The 16614-nt window shown below is 41.9% G+C and overlaps 1 protein-coding gene across 5 annotated transcripts in view; it reads right to left on the bottom strand.

The window, feature by feature from the left end:
• ndfip2 (Nedd4 family interacting protein 2) overlaps positions 1–16614 on the bottom strand; it is a 106253-nt gene that overhangs the window by 10510 nt on the left and 79129 nt on the right. For 3 of the 5 annotated variants that reach the window (XM_062975501.1, XM_062975503.1, XM_008106925.3), the window contains exons 4-6: positions 16369–16428; positions 12128–12215; positions 6957–7081 (exon numbers count right to left, since the gene is read on the bottom strand). In XM_062975501.1, coding sequence (XP_062831571.1) covers positions 6957–7081; positions 12128–12215; positions 16369–16428 — 273 coding nt within the window. The remainder of the gene's footprint in view (positions 1–6956; positions 7082–12127; positions 12216–16368; positions 16429–16614) is intronic. The other 2 variants (XM_062975502.1, XM_062975504.1) reach the window with 1 other exon arrangement.

The raw sequence follows: 16614 nt of genomic DNA, 5'->3' as shown, positions 1-16614 counted from the left end.
ATCCGACAATTTAGAGAAGAAGGGCTGAGCTTTCTCCCAAAGGATCTGCTGGTATGCCCCCATACAAGCCCCATAGTTCGCCATTCTACAGAGTAGGAGAGCTCCGGAATAGAGCTTTCGACCGACCGCATCGAACCTCTTGCCCTCTCTGTCTGCAGGGGTAGTGGATTCACGGCCGGAAGACTGAGAAGCTTTAACGACCATGGAGTTCGGGTCGGGATGGTGTTTAAGCCATTCTAAAGTGTCGTCATCTGTACGATACCAAGACTCGATTCTCTTCGAGGTAGGAGGGATCGAGGAAGGAGTCTTCCACGAAGATTGGATGACATCTAGGAGATAAGGCAAAAATGGCAACAGCGTGGCTGGAGGGGCCTGGGCTTGGACCCGTTTGAAGACTGGGTCAGTAACTGCCTTGGAAGTCTGTTTGATTTCTAGACCCAGGGCGTCGGCCATTCTAATCATTTGTTCGGAGAAAGCCCGAATGTTGTCGGTAGGCGAAGGAGGGTCCACCTCATAGGCGTCATGAGGAGGAGAGAGATCAAGGCCTAAGGATACCACCGAGGCCGAGAGAGCGGAATCAGGGCGATCTATATCGATCTCATCGTCCCCAGCCCCTTGAGGGGACTGGGGGGGAGATGACAACACAGTCTCTGGTGGCGGCAAAGCCTCAGGAGCAGAAGCCATCTGTGGGCGAGTATCTTTGGAGGCCGAAGCCTGGGCCGCTCGAGCCAGGCGAGTGGTCTGTCTACCCCTTTCCGGTGTCGAGGTCGGGGGAAAAAGCTGCTGGCGAGACGGACGATGAGAGACAGCAGGTCGAGGAGAAGGCACCCTGACCACTGTCTGAGTGGAGTGGTGGGGTGAGTCCTGCAACTCGCCATCAGAAAGTTGTTGAGGAGAAGTTTGGCGAGGTCGCTGAGCAGGAGCGATCGGAGAGGACCTTCTAGAAGAAGTCGCCGAAGAAAGGACGTCCATCTTGGAGGAAGCAGAAGAGGAAGAACGTTGGGTAGCCCTCTTCTTAGCGAGTGGTTGTTTTGATGGAACCCTCAGGGATTTTCCCGGCGTGGGAGGGACCATCGCTGAGTCGGATTGGGACCGACGAGCTTCCTCGTGAGCCCTTTTAAGGGCGATCTTCATCGCAGAGGTCGACGGAGGAGCCCCAAGATGGGATCGGGCCGAAGATACGGAAGCCACCGAGCTCGATGTCGAGGAAGGGCCGACCCGACCAGAACGTGTCGACACCGTAGCCGTGGTGAGTGTGCACGGTGGTTTAGCGGCCTTAGACGATCTGGAGGCTCTGGACGCCTTAGACGAGATCGAAGGGGCTTTAGCTGTTGAAGCCAACATCGAACCCGGATTAAGCGGCGGCTTCGTGCCCGAAGTCGACGGAGCGGGTTCAGGGGCAAGCGATTTTTCGTAGAGCGCCGCTCTAAGCCTCGCGGCTCTATTCTTTCTAGCCTGAGCCGTTAGGGCCAGGCAGAAACGGCAGGTACCGACGACATGTGCCTCTCCGAGGCAGTAGAGGCACTTGGCGTGGCCGTCGGAATCAGGAATTTTAGCGGCACACTGAGTGCAGCGCTTGAAGCGAGTCGTAGACATGAGAATCCGAAGTGAACCTTGCGGCGGAAAAAAAGGAACTGGGGAGGAGACGCCGAGGGCTGCCTTATATGCCCTCCGGGGACGGAGGGGCGTGGCTACCGCCAAAATTTAAACTTCAGCTTGGGAAGAGTTTCCGTTGGGACCTGCGCAGGCGCAGCCTCTCCATTAGTGTGCATTCACAGAGTACACGAAGAAAAAACATGTTTACAGGTAAGCAGCCTGTCCATTTTCTTAGTGTACTCTGTGAATGCACACTAATGGAGACTAGCAAGCTAAAGTACAGGCTGGTGGGACACAGCAAACCCAACAGTGAGTTGAATGTCCAAACATATAATTTATTAAGGCACAAATCATGGTAATAACAGTACAAGTAGAGAGGCCCACGCCAGTGGCCAAGTGCAATGTATGTATGCAATCAAAGGTAGGCTCAGGCGTACCGTGGCCACCCAGTACACATACAACAGTCTCAGTAGTGATAGGTGAGAACCACAACAGGTGGGAGAAGCAAAAATAGGCCTTCCATGAATGCAGACTGTAACGTTGATGGATCAGTATGATGTCACAACCCTTAAAGGGGAACAAAGTTTTTCTTTCCCTTCTCTTTTTTTTCTTTGAACAATACACATATTAGAAAAGATTGAACTTTGAGTCTTTGGTCTTTTTCTTTGAAGGAGAGAAAGGGATAAACAGTCATCAAGCAAGGCAGGAGGAGAGGACCGATCTGCCAAAGGCAGAGTCTCTGTGGGCCCTCGAGTCAATCCTGTAATGGGAAACAAAGGTCAGAGGCGCTGACCATATAGCTGCCTGGCAGATAGAGTCCAAAGGGATCCCACCGAGGAATGCTGTAGATCCTGCCAAGGCCCTTGTAGACCTTGGTCAGACCGAGGGGGGGAGTAGGGCGGCGAGCCAGCTGGTATGCGAGCTCTATTGCTGCTGCAATCCAGTGGGAAAGTCTCTGGGATGAGATTGGGTTTCCCATCTTATCTGGGGCATAGGAAACAAAGGGTCTGGGAGTCTTTCTGGTGCCCCGAGTCCTGTCCTTGTAAAATAGAAGGGTTCTCCTAACATCAAGGAGGTGCAGTCTCTTTTCCAAAGGAGATGATGGGTTTTGAAAAAAGGCAGGGAGGACGATGTCCTGCTTTACATGGAAGGCGGAGACCACCTTAGTCAGGAAGGTGATGTCCGTCCTGAGAACCACCCCGTTGTGATGAAAACAGATGTAAGGTTTGTCAACCCTGAGAGCTGCCAATTCTGATGGCCTTCGGGCTGAAGTGATGGCAACAAGGAAGGCTACTTTCCAGGAAAGGAGGTGAAGGTCAACTGACACCAGCGGTTCAAATGGAGGGGCAGAGAGCTGAGTAAGAATGAGCTCGAGGCTCCATCTCGGCATCGGGGGTTGGACGGGCAGGCAAAGGTTGGTGTATCCTTTTAGGAATGTCTTAATTAGGTGGTGGGAGAAGAGGGAGGGTTGGTCGTGCTGCTGGAAAGCCCTTGATAACGCCGCCAGGTAAGACTTAATGGAGGACAGTTCTTGGTCTGCTAATGTAAATAAGAAGTCGAGGACTGTCGGTACAGATGGCGGGAAGGTCAAGACACCTCAGGACCGAAGGAAGGTACGGAACTGAGCAATTTTGTAGGAATAAGCCCTTGTTGTGGAGGGTTTTTTGTAAGTTAGGGTGAAAAGAGGTTATGTCAAGATGTTCCATGCTGAGAGGTGAAGACAGCGAACATCGGGATGGAGATGTTGGCCCTCCTGTGTGGTGAGGAGGTGAGGTAGGAGTGGCAGGGGTCAATGGTTGCCTGAGGAGATTTGGAGAAGAGCCGGGTACCATGGCTGGCGAGGTCAGGCTGGGGCTATGAGGTTCGCCAACGTCGAGGAGAGTTGCAGTCTCTCCAGTACCTTTGGTATCAAGGGGATTGGAGGGAAGATGTAGAGGCGTTCTGCCAAGCAATCAAGGAGGAAGTCATCTCCTAACCTTCTGTAACCATTTACGCTTATGTACCTCTCTGAAGTAATTATTTGCCTGTTTTAAGAAAATAAATTTTTATTCTATTTTCAACTTTCAAAAGCCTCAACAGTATATCTTTCTATTAAGAAGCCTTTATAATAGCTCCAGCAATACAGCAATTAAATACCACAGAAAAGCCTCATAATAAACATCCGTTTGGGAACAAGGGGGTGGAAACAGTGTGGGCAGGGAATGGGATAAACTTATCTCAAGTACATTTAACTACAAAAATCCTAAAAACATTTTAGGTTGGTGGCAGTTACCATTTTAAAAGAAAATCTAAAATCAAACTGACATCCCTCGCCTCTCACATAAGGGTGCTTGCGAGTGGGAAGTGTGTAGAGTGAGGGGTGTCTGTTATACAAGGCCAGAAACCTATCTGGTGGTAGGGAAGCCGTTTGAGACACAGAGTCGAAGAGGGTGCCTATGAATTGTATCTTTCTCGACAGGGCAAGATTTGACTTTTCTGCATTCAATTCCAGGCCTAGTGAGTCCAGTAACTGGAGTGTATGGGCGACATGGCGCTCCAACACAGTGGGATTGGGCGCAACAAGAAGCCAGTCATCAAGATAGGGAAAAACTACGATCCCTTGCTTTCTGAGGTGGGCTGTGACCACTGCTATGACCTTGGTAAAGACCCTCTGTGCCGACACCAAGCCGAATGCGAGTATGATGAATTGGTATGTTTGAGGATTTTGAAGGAGAGGAAACACCTATGGGATCTCTGTATCGACACGTGAAAGTACGCATCCCGTAGGTCGATGAATACGAAGTAGTCTCCGCGATGCAGCAGTGGGAGAATTGAAGAGATGGTGACCATCCGGAACTTTTTCGACCGACAGCGTCAAATCGTTTGCTCTCTCGGTCACTCAGCATGTTGGACTGTCGACCCGAGGATTGGACCGCCTTGACCACTACTGAGTTTGGGTCCGGGTGATGCTTTAGCCACTCGAGGGAAGCATCAGTTCGCTACCAAGCTTCGATCCTCTTCGAAGTCTGTGGTATCGGTGACGGTGTCTTCCAGGATGCCTGGATCACATCCAGCAAGTATGAAAGAAAAGGTAGCAGCATGGCTGGAGGGGCCTCTGCCTGGACCCTTTTAAAGACGGGGTCAGTAACGGCTTTTGAAGTTTGCTTTATCTCTAGGCCCAGAGCGTCAGCCATTTGGACCATCTAGTCGGCAAAAGCACGAACACTGTCCGTAGGAGAAGGTGGATCAACCTTGTAGGCCTTCGGAGCTGTTGAGAGGTCGAGGTCTAAGGACAAGACCAAGTAGGAATGTATGGATTCCAGACAGTCGTTCTCCTGCTCATCATCCTCAGTCCCTTGGGGAGACTGAAGAGGAGAGGGTGGCACAGTCTTTGAAGGAGGTAGGGCCAGCAGAAGGGAAGAGGAGGTAGGCCTGGAGTCTTTGGAAGCTGAGGCTTGTGCAGCTCTAGCCAGACAAGTTGTTTGCCTACCCCTTTCTGGAGTTATCACCGGCAGGAACGTTCCTGGCAGGCCTGAGGTTGTTGGAGCCGAGCCTCTGGAACTGACACCTGGACCACAGTCTGTGTGGAGTGGTGGGGTGAATCCTGGATTTCACCTTTGGACAAGTGCCGGGTCGGGGATTGAAAAGAGGATCTTTGCAGTTGCGCCGGTTAGATCGGTGAAGACCTACTGGATGAGGTGGCTGAGGAGGAAGGGACATCCTTCTTCGAGAAGGCCGAAGAAGAGGACCGTTGAACCAGGCGTTTTTGGCTGGGGGTTGCTTCGAGGGTGCCCGCATGGATTTCCCAGTGTCGGAGGGATTGGGCAGGAAGTTGCGGAATCCAACTGGGCCTGGCATGTTTCTTCATGGGCCAACGTCTTCATTGCCGACGTCGAAGGAGGTGACGCCACATGGGAGTGGACCAATGCCACCAAGTTCAAAGTCGAGGAAGGCCCAACCCTGTCTGAGCGGGTCGATACCGTATTAGTGATCACCATGCAGGGAGGCTTCGAGGCTTTGGAAGTTTTCAAAGTCTTCGAAGCTCTTGAGGACATCAAGCTGGCCTTTTGTAGAGCCAAGGTAGAAGTCTAGGGTTCAGGCACGAGAGACCTTTGGTAGAGGAGCGCCTTAAGCCAGGCCGCTCTGTTTTTCCTGGTTTGGGCAGTGAAGGCCAAGCAATGGCGGCAAGAGCCAACTACGTGGCCTTCACCCAGACACAGAAGGCATTTGGCATGGCGATCTGAATCCGAGATTTTAGCTGCACACTCAGTGCATCTCTTGAAACGTGTGGTCGACATCAGCTTTGCGGCGGAAAAAAAGGAACTAGGGAGCAAACGCCCAGGGCTGCCTTTTATGCCCTGTGGGGAGGGGGACAGGGTTACTGCCAAAATTTGAAAGAGTTTCCGCTGGAGCTTGCGCACGCAGTTATCTCCACTAGTGTGCATTCACAGAGTACATGAAGAAAAAAGACCTTTCACCTCTCTACTCAGAAAGGGAATGTCTTTTCCCTCTCTCTCTCTCTCTCTCTCTCTCCCTCTCTCTCTCTCTCCCCCCTCCTCCTTTGGATAAAAGGTAAGGTGGAAAATTAACCCTTATCAGAAAAGAAACAATCTCCTTCTCCAAGTAGAATGACGAAAGGGAAGAAATGACTCTGTCCCTGGAGAGCCTAAAAGGACTAACCCACTCTTCTTTTTTGGAGCTTCTTTTGGGGGAAGTTCTAAAGAGCCATCACCACCATTTTCCTGCTGAGACATTTTTAAAAGGCCAAAAGAGAGCAGAGGTGGTCAGTGCGTCTTTAGCTTTGCCCGCGAAGGAAATGATTACTTTTTGGGTAATTAATTTTGTGCTTTGTTACAAGTGGCGCTAGAAGGTTTTAAACTTTCAAGAACAATTAAATTCTAAACAAAAAATATTCTGAACTTAGATTTTTGCCAGACTGAATGGTAAAATCCCCAATTAAAAACAAAAAATTACCAATTTTAGTAAAACAAAAAATATTTTGTATATTTTATATATAATTTTACACAAAAAATCATTTCCCTCCCTGAATGTTTGCCCCTCACCGGCCCTCCTCCCCTAGCTTTTCAGACATCTAGGTGAACTTTCTCTCATGCACCATAAATAGAACTTTCTGCAGGCCAGATTTCCTTCCTATATTATATACTATGCTACCTAAACAGGGAAGATGGAGCAGTTGTCCCCTTCAGATCTCCAGCTTAAGTACACTGGTAGAACTTAACATTCCACCATGGGGTTATTTTAATGCTTATTTTAAGTTTTAATTTCTATGTGGAATCTGAAACAAAATATGATTCTAGGGAATTAAGACTGCCCTTACCCTGAAGATTAAAAACCCTATAATTAAGAACAACAATACTCACCCGAACAATAAGTATCCACTTGATCAAGGACAGTCCAAATCCACAGATGGCACCATATCTTCCTGCTATGGTGTTAGTTATACAGAATGATAAGCAAAATCCAATCCAGTTGAAAATGAATGCCACTAAAATAAAACACATATTCCTTATTAAGTCTAGTTTTCCAATTAAGCTCAGTTTTCATATTTATTAAATCTGACTTTATCAATATACTTATTAAAGAGTATTTAACAATTTTCCAAATTTCAGACTTTACACAAAGAACAAGAAGTAAACCAGAAGTAAAACTGGTATTTCATTAGTACTCAACAAAACAATTTAGTAGAGGGAGTTAATAAGGTGGAGTACTTCACTTTGCTTGGAAAATATTGACAGAATTGGGGTGACATAAGAAGAACTCTGACACCTTAACATTACTCTTGATCCATATGAAAAGTGGTGAAGTTTACAATGTAGCCAATAATGGAGTCTCTTGATACAGTAAAAGGCAGTCAAAACCTGTTGTGGGTATGGTTACTTCAACAACTCAGATATAATAAAACAAAACACAAGATCAAATGATGTCCTCCACTGAACCCAACTGCTTCTGCCAAAACTGTGGACTTCACTTTCTTTCTGTACACTAAAACTCTTCTCTATCAACTACAGCCCTTAGTTCAAATTATATTTTTCATGCTTTTGATTATTATAATGCATTGTCTGTGTATCTGAATCTGAAACGTGTTTAAAAAGTATAGTTCAAAACATGGTGCAACTAGAACACTCACTAAGACAAAATGAATAGAAAATATTGCATTAAAGCAGTTGTCTTCATGATCAATCCAAAATGCAATTATGGATTTCCTACATCTTAAATTGCTGACGACAAGGTACCTCAACGACTCTCTTGGTCTTAAGAGCCCCTTCTCTAAGCCCTTACTGCTTAGGCAGATGGTGATTGGAAAAAGGGCCTTCCTAGCTTTGGAACTCTTCCCATCTATCTAGTGCAGAACCTTTTGGCAAAGGATGGAATTTATTTTAAGAGGACCAAGACCTATTGGAAGTCCCCAGTTTTAAGACCTTGCGGCTAACAACAACTAGATGCAGAGCCTTTTCAGCAGTGGCGCCATCTCTCTGGAACACCTTGCCACCTGAAGTTCGTGCCTTGTGGGACTTGTCGGCCTTCCGCAGGGCATGTAAGACACACCAGTTTCGGCAGGCTTTTGAGTTCTGTTAGTGATGTTTTAAAAGGTGCTTTTAGGATGTTTTTAAGATGTTTTTAAGATGTTTTAAAATTGTTGATTTTAGCCTGTTCTTGTAAGCCGCCCCGAGCCCTAGGGGAGTGGCGGCATATAAGTTTGAATAATTAATAAATAAATAAATACACACACACACACACACACACACACACACACACACACTGGTTTTAGCCAGCTTTACTGCTGAAATGTTATACTGTAGTATACTGCTATGTTATACATGCATTTTTAAATTTTTAAAACTATTTTTATACTACATGTCACTCTACAATCAACACCAGGGAATTAAATGTTTAAAATAAACTGACATAATCCTCCCTGCCCATCAAATATTAAAAAGGTAATTATTCCACTGTTTCTGGAAATAGCGAAGTAGCAGAGAAAAGGGACATGCATCCTATCACTAACAACTGATCAAGGAACATAGCAATGTGCTAATGTTTGAGAGCATCATCATTTTATGCACAGTATGAAACTTGCAAAAAGTTCCCTTTCATTTATCTGAAGCAAGTTCTATTTTTCTAAAATCTGATCCAATCAATTGGCATTATGAGACATATAAATCAACTAGCTGTGCCCGGCCACGCGTTGCTATGACGAAGTATGGTGGTATGGGAAATAAAGTATTAAGGAATTGGTGGTAGTTAAGGTAAAGGGTAAAGGTTTTCCCCTGACATTACGTCCAGTCGTGTCTGACTCTAGGGGTTGGTGGTTATCTCAATTTCTAAGCCAAAGAGCCGGTGTTGTCCGTAGACACCTCCAAAGTCATGTGGCCGCTGGCATGACTGCATGGAGCACCATTACTTTCCCGCCGGAGCAGTACCTATTGATCTACTCACATTTGCATGTTTTCGAACTTCTGGGTTGGCAGAAGCTGGGGCTAACAGTAGGGGCTCACTCTGCTCCCCCAATTCAAACATGCGACCTTTCGGTCCGCAAGTTCAGCAGCTCAGCACTTTAACATGCTGCGCTACCAGAGGATATTATTTCCTAAAGCTTGTTAATATACAATATTTCTGATTGTTCCTTTTTTTTTGTATGTTGGTGGCAAGTATGAATGTTGTAATTAGCCAAAATGATTAGCATGTAATGGCCTTTCAGCTTTAAAGCCTGGCTGCTTCCTCCCTGGGGGAATTTTTTGTTGGGAGGTGTTAGCTGGCCCTGATTGTTTCCTGTATGTAATTCCCTTGTTTTCAGAGTGTTGTTCTTTGCGATATTTTATGTGTGTCTACTGTGTAGATGAAGTAGTACCCATATGCAGTGCTTGAGTGCACACACTCAAAAAAAGAAAAGAAAAGAAAAAAAGACGGTGGCCCACAGAAAACAGAGGATTTGCCAGAGTTTGGTGATGGGAATACTTTGTTAGGAGGTGTTAGCTGGCTCTGACTGTTTCTTGTCTGGAATTTCCCTGTTTTCAGAGTGTTTTCAGAGTTCTGATTTTAGAGATTGTATTGTTCTGTTTTATTATACCACAGTAATTTTTATATATTCTGATTTTAGTGTTCTTGAATACTTGTAGGCAGATTGTGTTCATTTTCACGGTTCACAACAACATAATAATAATATTAATAATGATAGTAATAATAATGACTTCGGTAATACACACTGCTTCTTTCCATTCTCAGTTTCCTTTCTGGAAGAATCCTTTCTTAGGAGGTGTTAGCTGGCCCTGATTGTTTCCTTTCTGGAATTCCCAATTTCCCTGCTTTCAGAGTGTTGGTCTTTATTTACTGTCCTGGTTTTAGAGATTATATTGTTCTGTATTATTATATCACAGTAATTATTACACCTTATATTTATAATCTTATATTATCTGCTTAGAACTGGATTATATGAGGCCCCTTCTACACAGCTGTTTAAAATCCACACTGAACTGGATTTCAGTGGCCTTGAGTCTACACTGCCATATAATCCAGTTCAAATCAGATAATCTGTATTTTATAGGCAGTGTGGATCAGGCCTAAGTGCCTATCCCCTGAGCGCCATTTTGGCTGAGGGAGTTGCTAGGATACGAAGGGGGCGGGGCCTAAAGGCAGCGCGCGCGCGGGGGGGGGGGGGCAAAGGCAGCAGAGCCTGCCTTTCTAACTGGCAGTTAACGGGAAAAAGGCTCTTTCTCATTCTCTGCAATTTGGACTATTTTTCTAGGGTTTTTTGATGTAAAAACACAGACTGGATGACTTTGTCTTTTGTTGCCAAATTTGGTGTTATTTGCTCCAGTAGTTTTGTTTAAGTTAAGGGAAAAATGGTCAGAACATTTATATATATATAGATGGTGCCAATTTACTCCTTTTGGATTATACAACTGGATTATACAACTTGTAATCTGCCAAACAGGCTACACCCTAAATGCCATGCACAGTGTCTCCCAGCAGCTCAGTAAACTTGGTTTTACTGCCTGCTTGGGGCATGGAAAAGGGGAAATTATAAAGCATTTGACACTAAAAAAAATGTAGCTGGTCTGCTATGTTGGGATTTCTGGGTCACAAGTCATGCTGTCCTAGTTTACATGATGCTAAGGGGAGGTACTGCCCATTATCTTATTTCAGTCTCCAATGTATTTTTTGTCTTACAAGTAGTATCCAATAAAAGCAAAGACCTTTTGGGTCTTTTCTTGAAGGCCTTTGATATTTGGGTCAGGCTTTTGTTGAAAGTGGCTCAAATTCCTGTTTCTTTTTACTGGTGTCTTACCAGTCTGTATTTTGTTTTGGTATTTTAATAATATTTGTTTTATTTGGGCTGTCAATTGTTTCAAGTGTCATTTTTGGTAGACCCCAATGAAAAGAAAATGTGAACATCTCTAGCAACTCCTCCCCCCCTCCCCTCCCCCGCCAAATATACTCTACAAAGAGGGGAGAAAAGGAGGGAGGTATTTAAAATCTTGATGAGACTTAGATGGGAAGGTAGGGAAAGGAATGAGGGGCTGATGCTGTTGAAAGGACAGAGGTGGAGAGTGAGGACAGTAGAAATATAGAAGTGAAGAAATGAAGCTAGTTAAACATTAGGTAATCAAATCTGTGAAAGTGAAAACCACAAATGTGGAGGGCCAACTACACAAATAAAAAATAAATATACATATATGTAGATTTCAAAAACCAAATGTTTTTCAAGTAATATGTAAATTCTATCAGCATCTTGCCAGTTTAAATACTGGACACCAAAAACTGTAATGCAGAAGATTATCACAAGATGGCAGTCATTAATCACAAGTGGATTACAAGCTCTTCAAGGACAGAAAAATACAAAGTACCAGAACAAATTTCCAAAATAATCAATGATAGATCTTTGCCAATGTTCAATGTTTATAACACAAAGACAGATTTCTAGACCTTGAACTATAACACCTCTCTACAAAAAAAGATGCTCTTTTGAGCAAGAGGATTTTTCTGAAATGTGTTTTGACACTGGTGAATGAAAACAAAACATTTACATCTAAAGCACTCAATGGAAAATTGTTATAACTTTTGATATCTATACTGTCAGATATTTCTGATTGTTTCTGATTTATTTGATAAACAATATTAATTTAAATGATATAATACAAGTTGTCCAAATATTAATTTCTTTGCAATTGTTGTACATGTGTATATACTCTAGGTCTGATAAATAGTTCCACATGATGTATAAACAGTACAGTGAAACTGCAAAATTATAAAGAAGGCTAGTATGCTTATGTTCTCTCCCATAGTTGGGAGTGCTGTATCTGTGTGACTGGGAAGACAGCATCATTAACCAGTTCAAGCATCTTGCCATGCTAACCACAAGCTAGGGATGGGCAACAAATGGCCCTCCAAGTTTTGGCCCATGACTCCTTGGCTACATTGGTGAGGGCCAATTAAAGTTATAGTCCAGTAACATTTGGAAGACTACATGTTCTCCATCTTTTTACCAAATCAGCTTACAGAAATTGCAGGTGTAATGTTATGTGATACTTACTGAAAAAGGCCAACATGAAGATGCCATCATTACCAACACGGAGTTGATCTGCATCGCTGAAATCATCCCTTGGGGGATACTCTTCTTCCTTTAAGTTTATGACAGTTATATTTTAAAGCAATACACTTTATCTAGAGTTAGAATAATTATCTTGCAAACTATATTTTTAAGCAGGAGGAGATATTCAGGCAAGAATACAAGTCTACTACAGACAAACACTTGTTGTTCACAATACAGTTCAATAATTTATATTACCCATCAATACTATTATTCTAAAGCACAAACCAAGCTACATTAAATAGATTTGCTTTTTCAAGATGCATTAAGCAGGTTTAAATATCTTGCTGTCCCACACAAAATATCTTTGATGACCCAAGTAAACAGTGTTTTGTCTATTTTGGCAGAGGTTCCACTGCTCCCAAAATAGTTTTTGGGTCTTCCTGATTCATCTGTGACAGTGAAGCCACAGCCATGGCACACAAATAAAACTTGACATATTCTAATAACTATACAATTGCATTGGCAATTGAAGGGAATATTTAATCCCGGAAGACAAACCACCTTTACAAACGGAATGCTTTGCTCATCTTTAGACACCAGAGGGTGCTATTTTCCTAGTAATTTTACTAGGATAAAGTTACTTCACATTTTTGATATACAGATGAAAATAATTTAGAAAGACAAACATGCACAGAATGATATTGAAGTCATGATTTCAAAACAATGTATCTTAGGCATGTTTTCCCTTTAAATGCATGTATATTAATAAAGGCTTTAGGGAGGACAGAAGTTCAGGAAATGGTAATTAAATTAAATGGTAATTTAAAAAGTATGTCACCTTCACCTCAAGAAACATGTAGATATGTTAGATTCTCTTCTTTTTCATCAGGAGTAAGTCTAGAAGATGGGCATGCCACTTTTGTTTTTAAGTGGAATTGATATTCACTTTTATTTATTTTATTTAGTACAATTGTGGTCTTACAATTCATGTAGCCATTGTTTACAGCACTCTTATCAAACTACTCAATGGTGGTGGAAATGTATAATCCACTGCATCTACACTGGGTAGATCCAGTTCCCTCTAATTTTCAGACACTGATACCTAGATACCTTAATCCATGAAACATTATTTTCACTTGCACTCTAAAACTGGCTAGCATGAATAAAATTGTTCCCTCCTTTTATACCTATCAACAAACAACTGGGAACACAATTAAAGCTATTTGTCATAAAAAGCAACATAAATTCTGATCAGGAACATATTACTCAACTGTAACACTGGCATAATTCTAACATTTATCTGACAATTTTGAACTTTAGCAGTGTAAAAGAAGGGCTATATTAAAATAAAACAAATAATGTGCCTATGTAATCCAAAAATCTCTATAAAGAAATGTCAATTCTCTTCTTAAATCTTAAATGGGAAGATTTAGTAGTTTGTCCCATTTGTCTTTCGTTTTACATGGTTTTGGTTTTGATAGGTGACACCAACAAATAAGGTAAAGACACTAGACTAGCCCCAACCTCTAACTGCTAAAGTTTTTATGCAGGTCCCTCGCTGGTATCTGAGTTTTTACTTTCAGCAGACATTGACTGCATATTTTTAATCACAATTCTAAAGTCCTAAAGATTAAAAATATACCTATCTATCTCTAAAATGAAAGGTAAAACTGTATGAGGACAAACAAATTGAAACTTCATTAAGACCAAGGCAGATCAATGGATTTAGACTGTTAGTTGTAAACTCCCCATCAAGAGATAGATTCCGTTTGGCTGCCCCTCAACTTACTTCCCAGAAAGGCTAGAATGACCTCCTCTTTCTGGTGGCAGGCTAAAAGCCTTCTATTCAAACAAGATTTTAAAGACAAAAGTATTTTTGAAAAAAATAAGAAGCTGTATTGTTTTAACTATACTGTTTACTTTTAATTTTATTCTTTTAACTCAAATGTGAACTGTTTTAATGTTTCAAATAGTGCAATTCTATTTTAATATTAATTTTTCTGTTTTAAATTTTATGGTCTGTTTAAATTGTGAGTCACTTTAAGCTCCAATTTTTGAGAGCATGATTAGTGGGATATAAATAAATAGTTTTTCAACACCACATTCTGTGCTCTTATACAATTTTTGCATAACTTCAGTCCAACATGTAACTCAACCATAACAGTATGCTGTTCATACATAACTAGAAAAAAGGGTAGGAATGTCAAAGGTGACCGTGAAGTTCAACAACCAACTCCAACCTGAAAGATGCACTGGTCATTTTTCTACATTTGGCATAACATGTTGAACTTTCCTTCATGTTATGTCAAATGTAGAGAAAAATGACCTGTACTCAGGAAGGTTCTATATATTATGTATTTATTTACTTTGTTTTATATCTTGCCCTCTCCTCCTTGTTGAGGGATTCAGTTGTTGTTTAAAATCAGTCTAGTATGCTGAATGGGATGGATGTAGACTTAGTCATGTTTGAAAGAGCCAAGGGATTCCAACGGGTTTTCTCAGAGTATTACTAAGACTTGATCCAGCCCTATATTTTCCACATTAATGGGATACATATTCTTTTATTCACAGGTGTTTATTGCCAATTGAATTCAGTTGAATTACAATGTGCAAAAACGCGATGTTATTGTTTCACTATATTATATACTATAATATATATACTATAATATATATACTATACTATATATTATATATATATCTAAAGAAGCGTTTGGGGTTCGCAGCATTAACAAATGTGTGACACAAATTATCGTAAATATATTTACTTTTAAATTGCTGGAAACCGTAGCTGTAACACTAAAAAGAATACGGCAACTAATATTATCCACATTAATGTATGATATAATGCTACTTATAAAACTTCAGTTATTTAGTAGAACAAGTAAGTTCAGTTCCTCCATAGAAATTTCTTTTTGGCGTTTCTGCCAAATTTTAGTTTCAAGAGATATGGTACATTAAAATGGCATCAATTGTCTAATCCAAAGACAAAAGTCTTGCTCAGCTCAGGATCCCAAGGCATCTCAACTGACATGGGTATACGCAGGTAAGTCATAATGCACAGAACTATAACAGATATTCAACAGAAAGAGTTGGCAACATGAGGTTCTCCATTATTCCCCATTACAGTGCATGTCGACTAAGGCTGATGGGAGCTGGACTCTGCACAATAGCCATACACAGTCAGCCCTCCAACATTCACTGGAATCAGGGGCACAGAACCCTCATTAAAAGTGAAAAACTGTGAATGAGGAAACTGCTATTTATTTTAACAGAGAACATCTCTGTAGGGATTTCTAGGACTCCCAGTATGACTTTATGTTTGACTTCCAGTGTAGGCTGACCACAGAAAACACACTAGAGGACTTAGAAATACCTGCACTGACCATTGAATGCATTTTGAAGCTCACTTCAAACTGCGGTAGCCAGACAATCAACTCCCACAAAAACAAGTGAAAGAAAGCCCTTCACGCAAATCAGTGCTCTCTGGTTATGTAATATAACTATCTGGGCCTCAAACTGGTTCCAGGATTTCCTATGTAATCACCTGCATGGTGAAACTACTTTCTTCAATACCAGTTGTAAGCTGCAACAAATGGTCAGTGTAAATGGGGCACAAGAGAGGTGTTTTCTCTAGAAATCTCTAGGTCATGCACCACAACTAGAGGAAACTGGATGAATCACACTGAATAACTTCAAGATTCACAGATAGAACATTTTAATCAAATCCATGAAAAATCAAATCTGCAAATGTCAAATTGCAAATGTGGAGGAACAACTGTAGCCTCACATTGTCCAGCCTCCTCTGCTAGAAGGATGGCCTACTTTACTGGATTGGTAATTCTTGGTCTTTCAAATAATACACTCTCGTACTTTGCCATTTAGTTCTACTATTATAAGGACTAAACATTTATTTTTCAATCAGCAAAAGACTATGCATATATATATTGTGAAATAAACTCCATTTTCTTCCACAGCTTTTGCTCTTGCGCATGTTTGAATAGGAATAAAGTCTGAGGCTGCAGTATATTCACTTTCCTGGGAGTAAGGTGATTGAACTCAATGAGCCTTACTTGAAAGTGAAAAAGACTGCCCTGTAACTTAATATCTTTTAAGAAAGAAATGAGAAAGTTAACGTATCATCCTGAGATTTGAATAGAAACAATTTCATCAAAAAGTGGAAGAAAATGTTTTTGCTTTTAACACACACTGCAACATCTGAACTTCACAGAACTGTACCATACCTCGGGTGGACTCAGGAATATTTCATCAAACAGACTCCTAGACTCCCTAAATTGGCCGTGCTAAGCATGTAAAGAAAATAAGATAGAAGAACTAAAGGAGTGTTAAGGCATTCAGTACAGATTTTAAAACATTGAAGCACTGCTCCTACTAAACTAAATTTATTAAGTTTTAAAAGGAAGTGAAAATAGCTTGAAAAAAGTTGTCTTATTAGTCACAGTGTATAGCAGGAATGTATCCCTAAATGA

The sequence above is a fragment of the Anolis carolinensis genome, chromosome 3, assembly GCF_035594765.1.
Source record: "Anolis carolinensis isolate JA03-04 chromosome 3, rAnoCar3.1.pri, whole genome shotgun sequence".
NCBI lineage: Eukaryota > Metazoa > Chordata > Lepidosauria > Squamata > Dactyloidae > Anolis > Anolis carolinensis.
The sequence above is the reverse complement of the archived record's forward strand: the minus strand, read 5'-3'. Positions and strand labels throughout refer to the sequence as shown.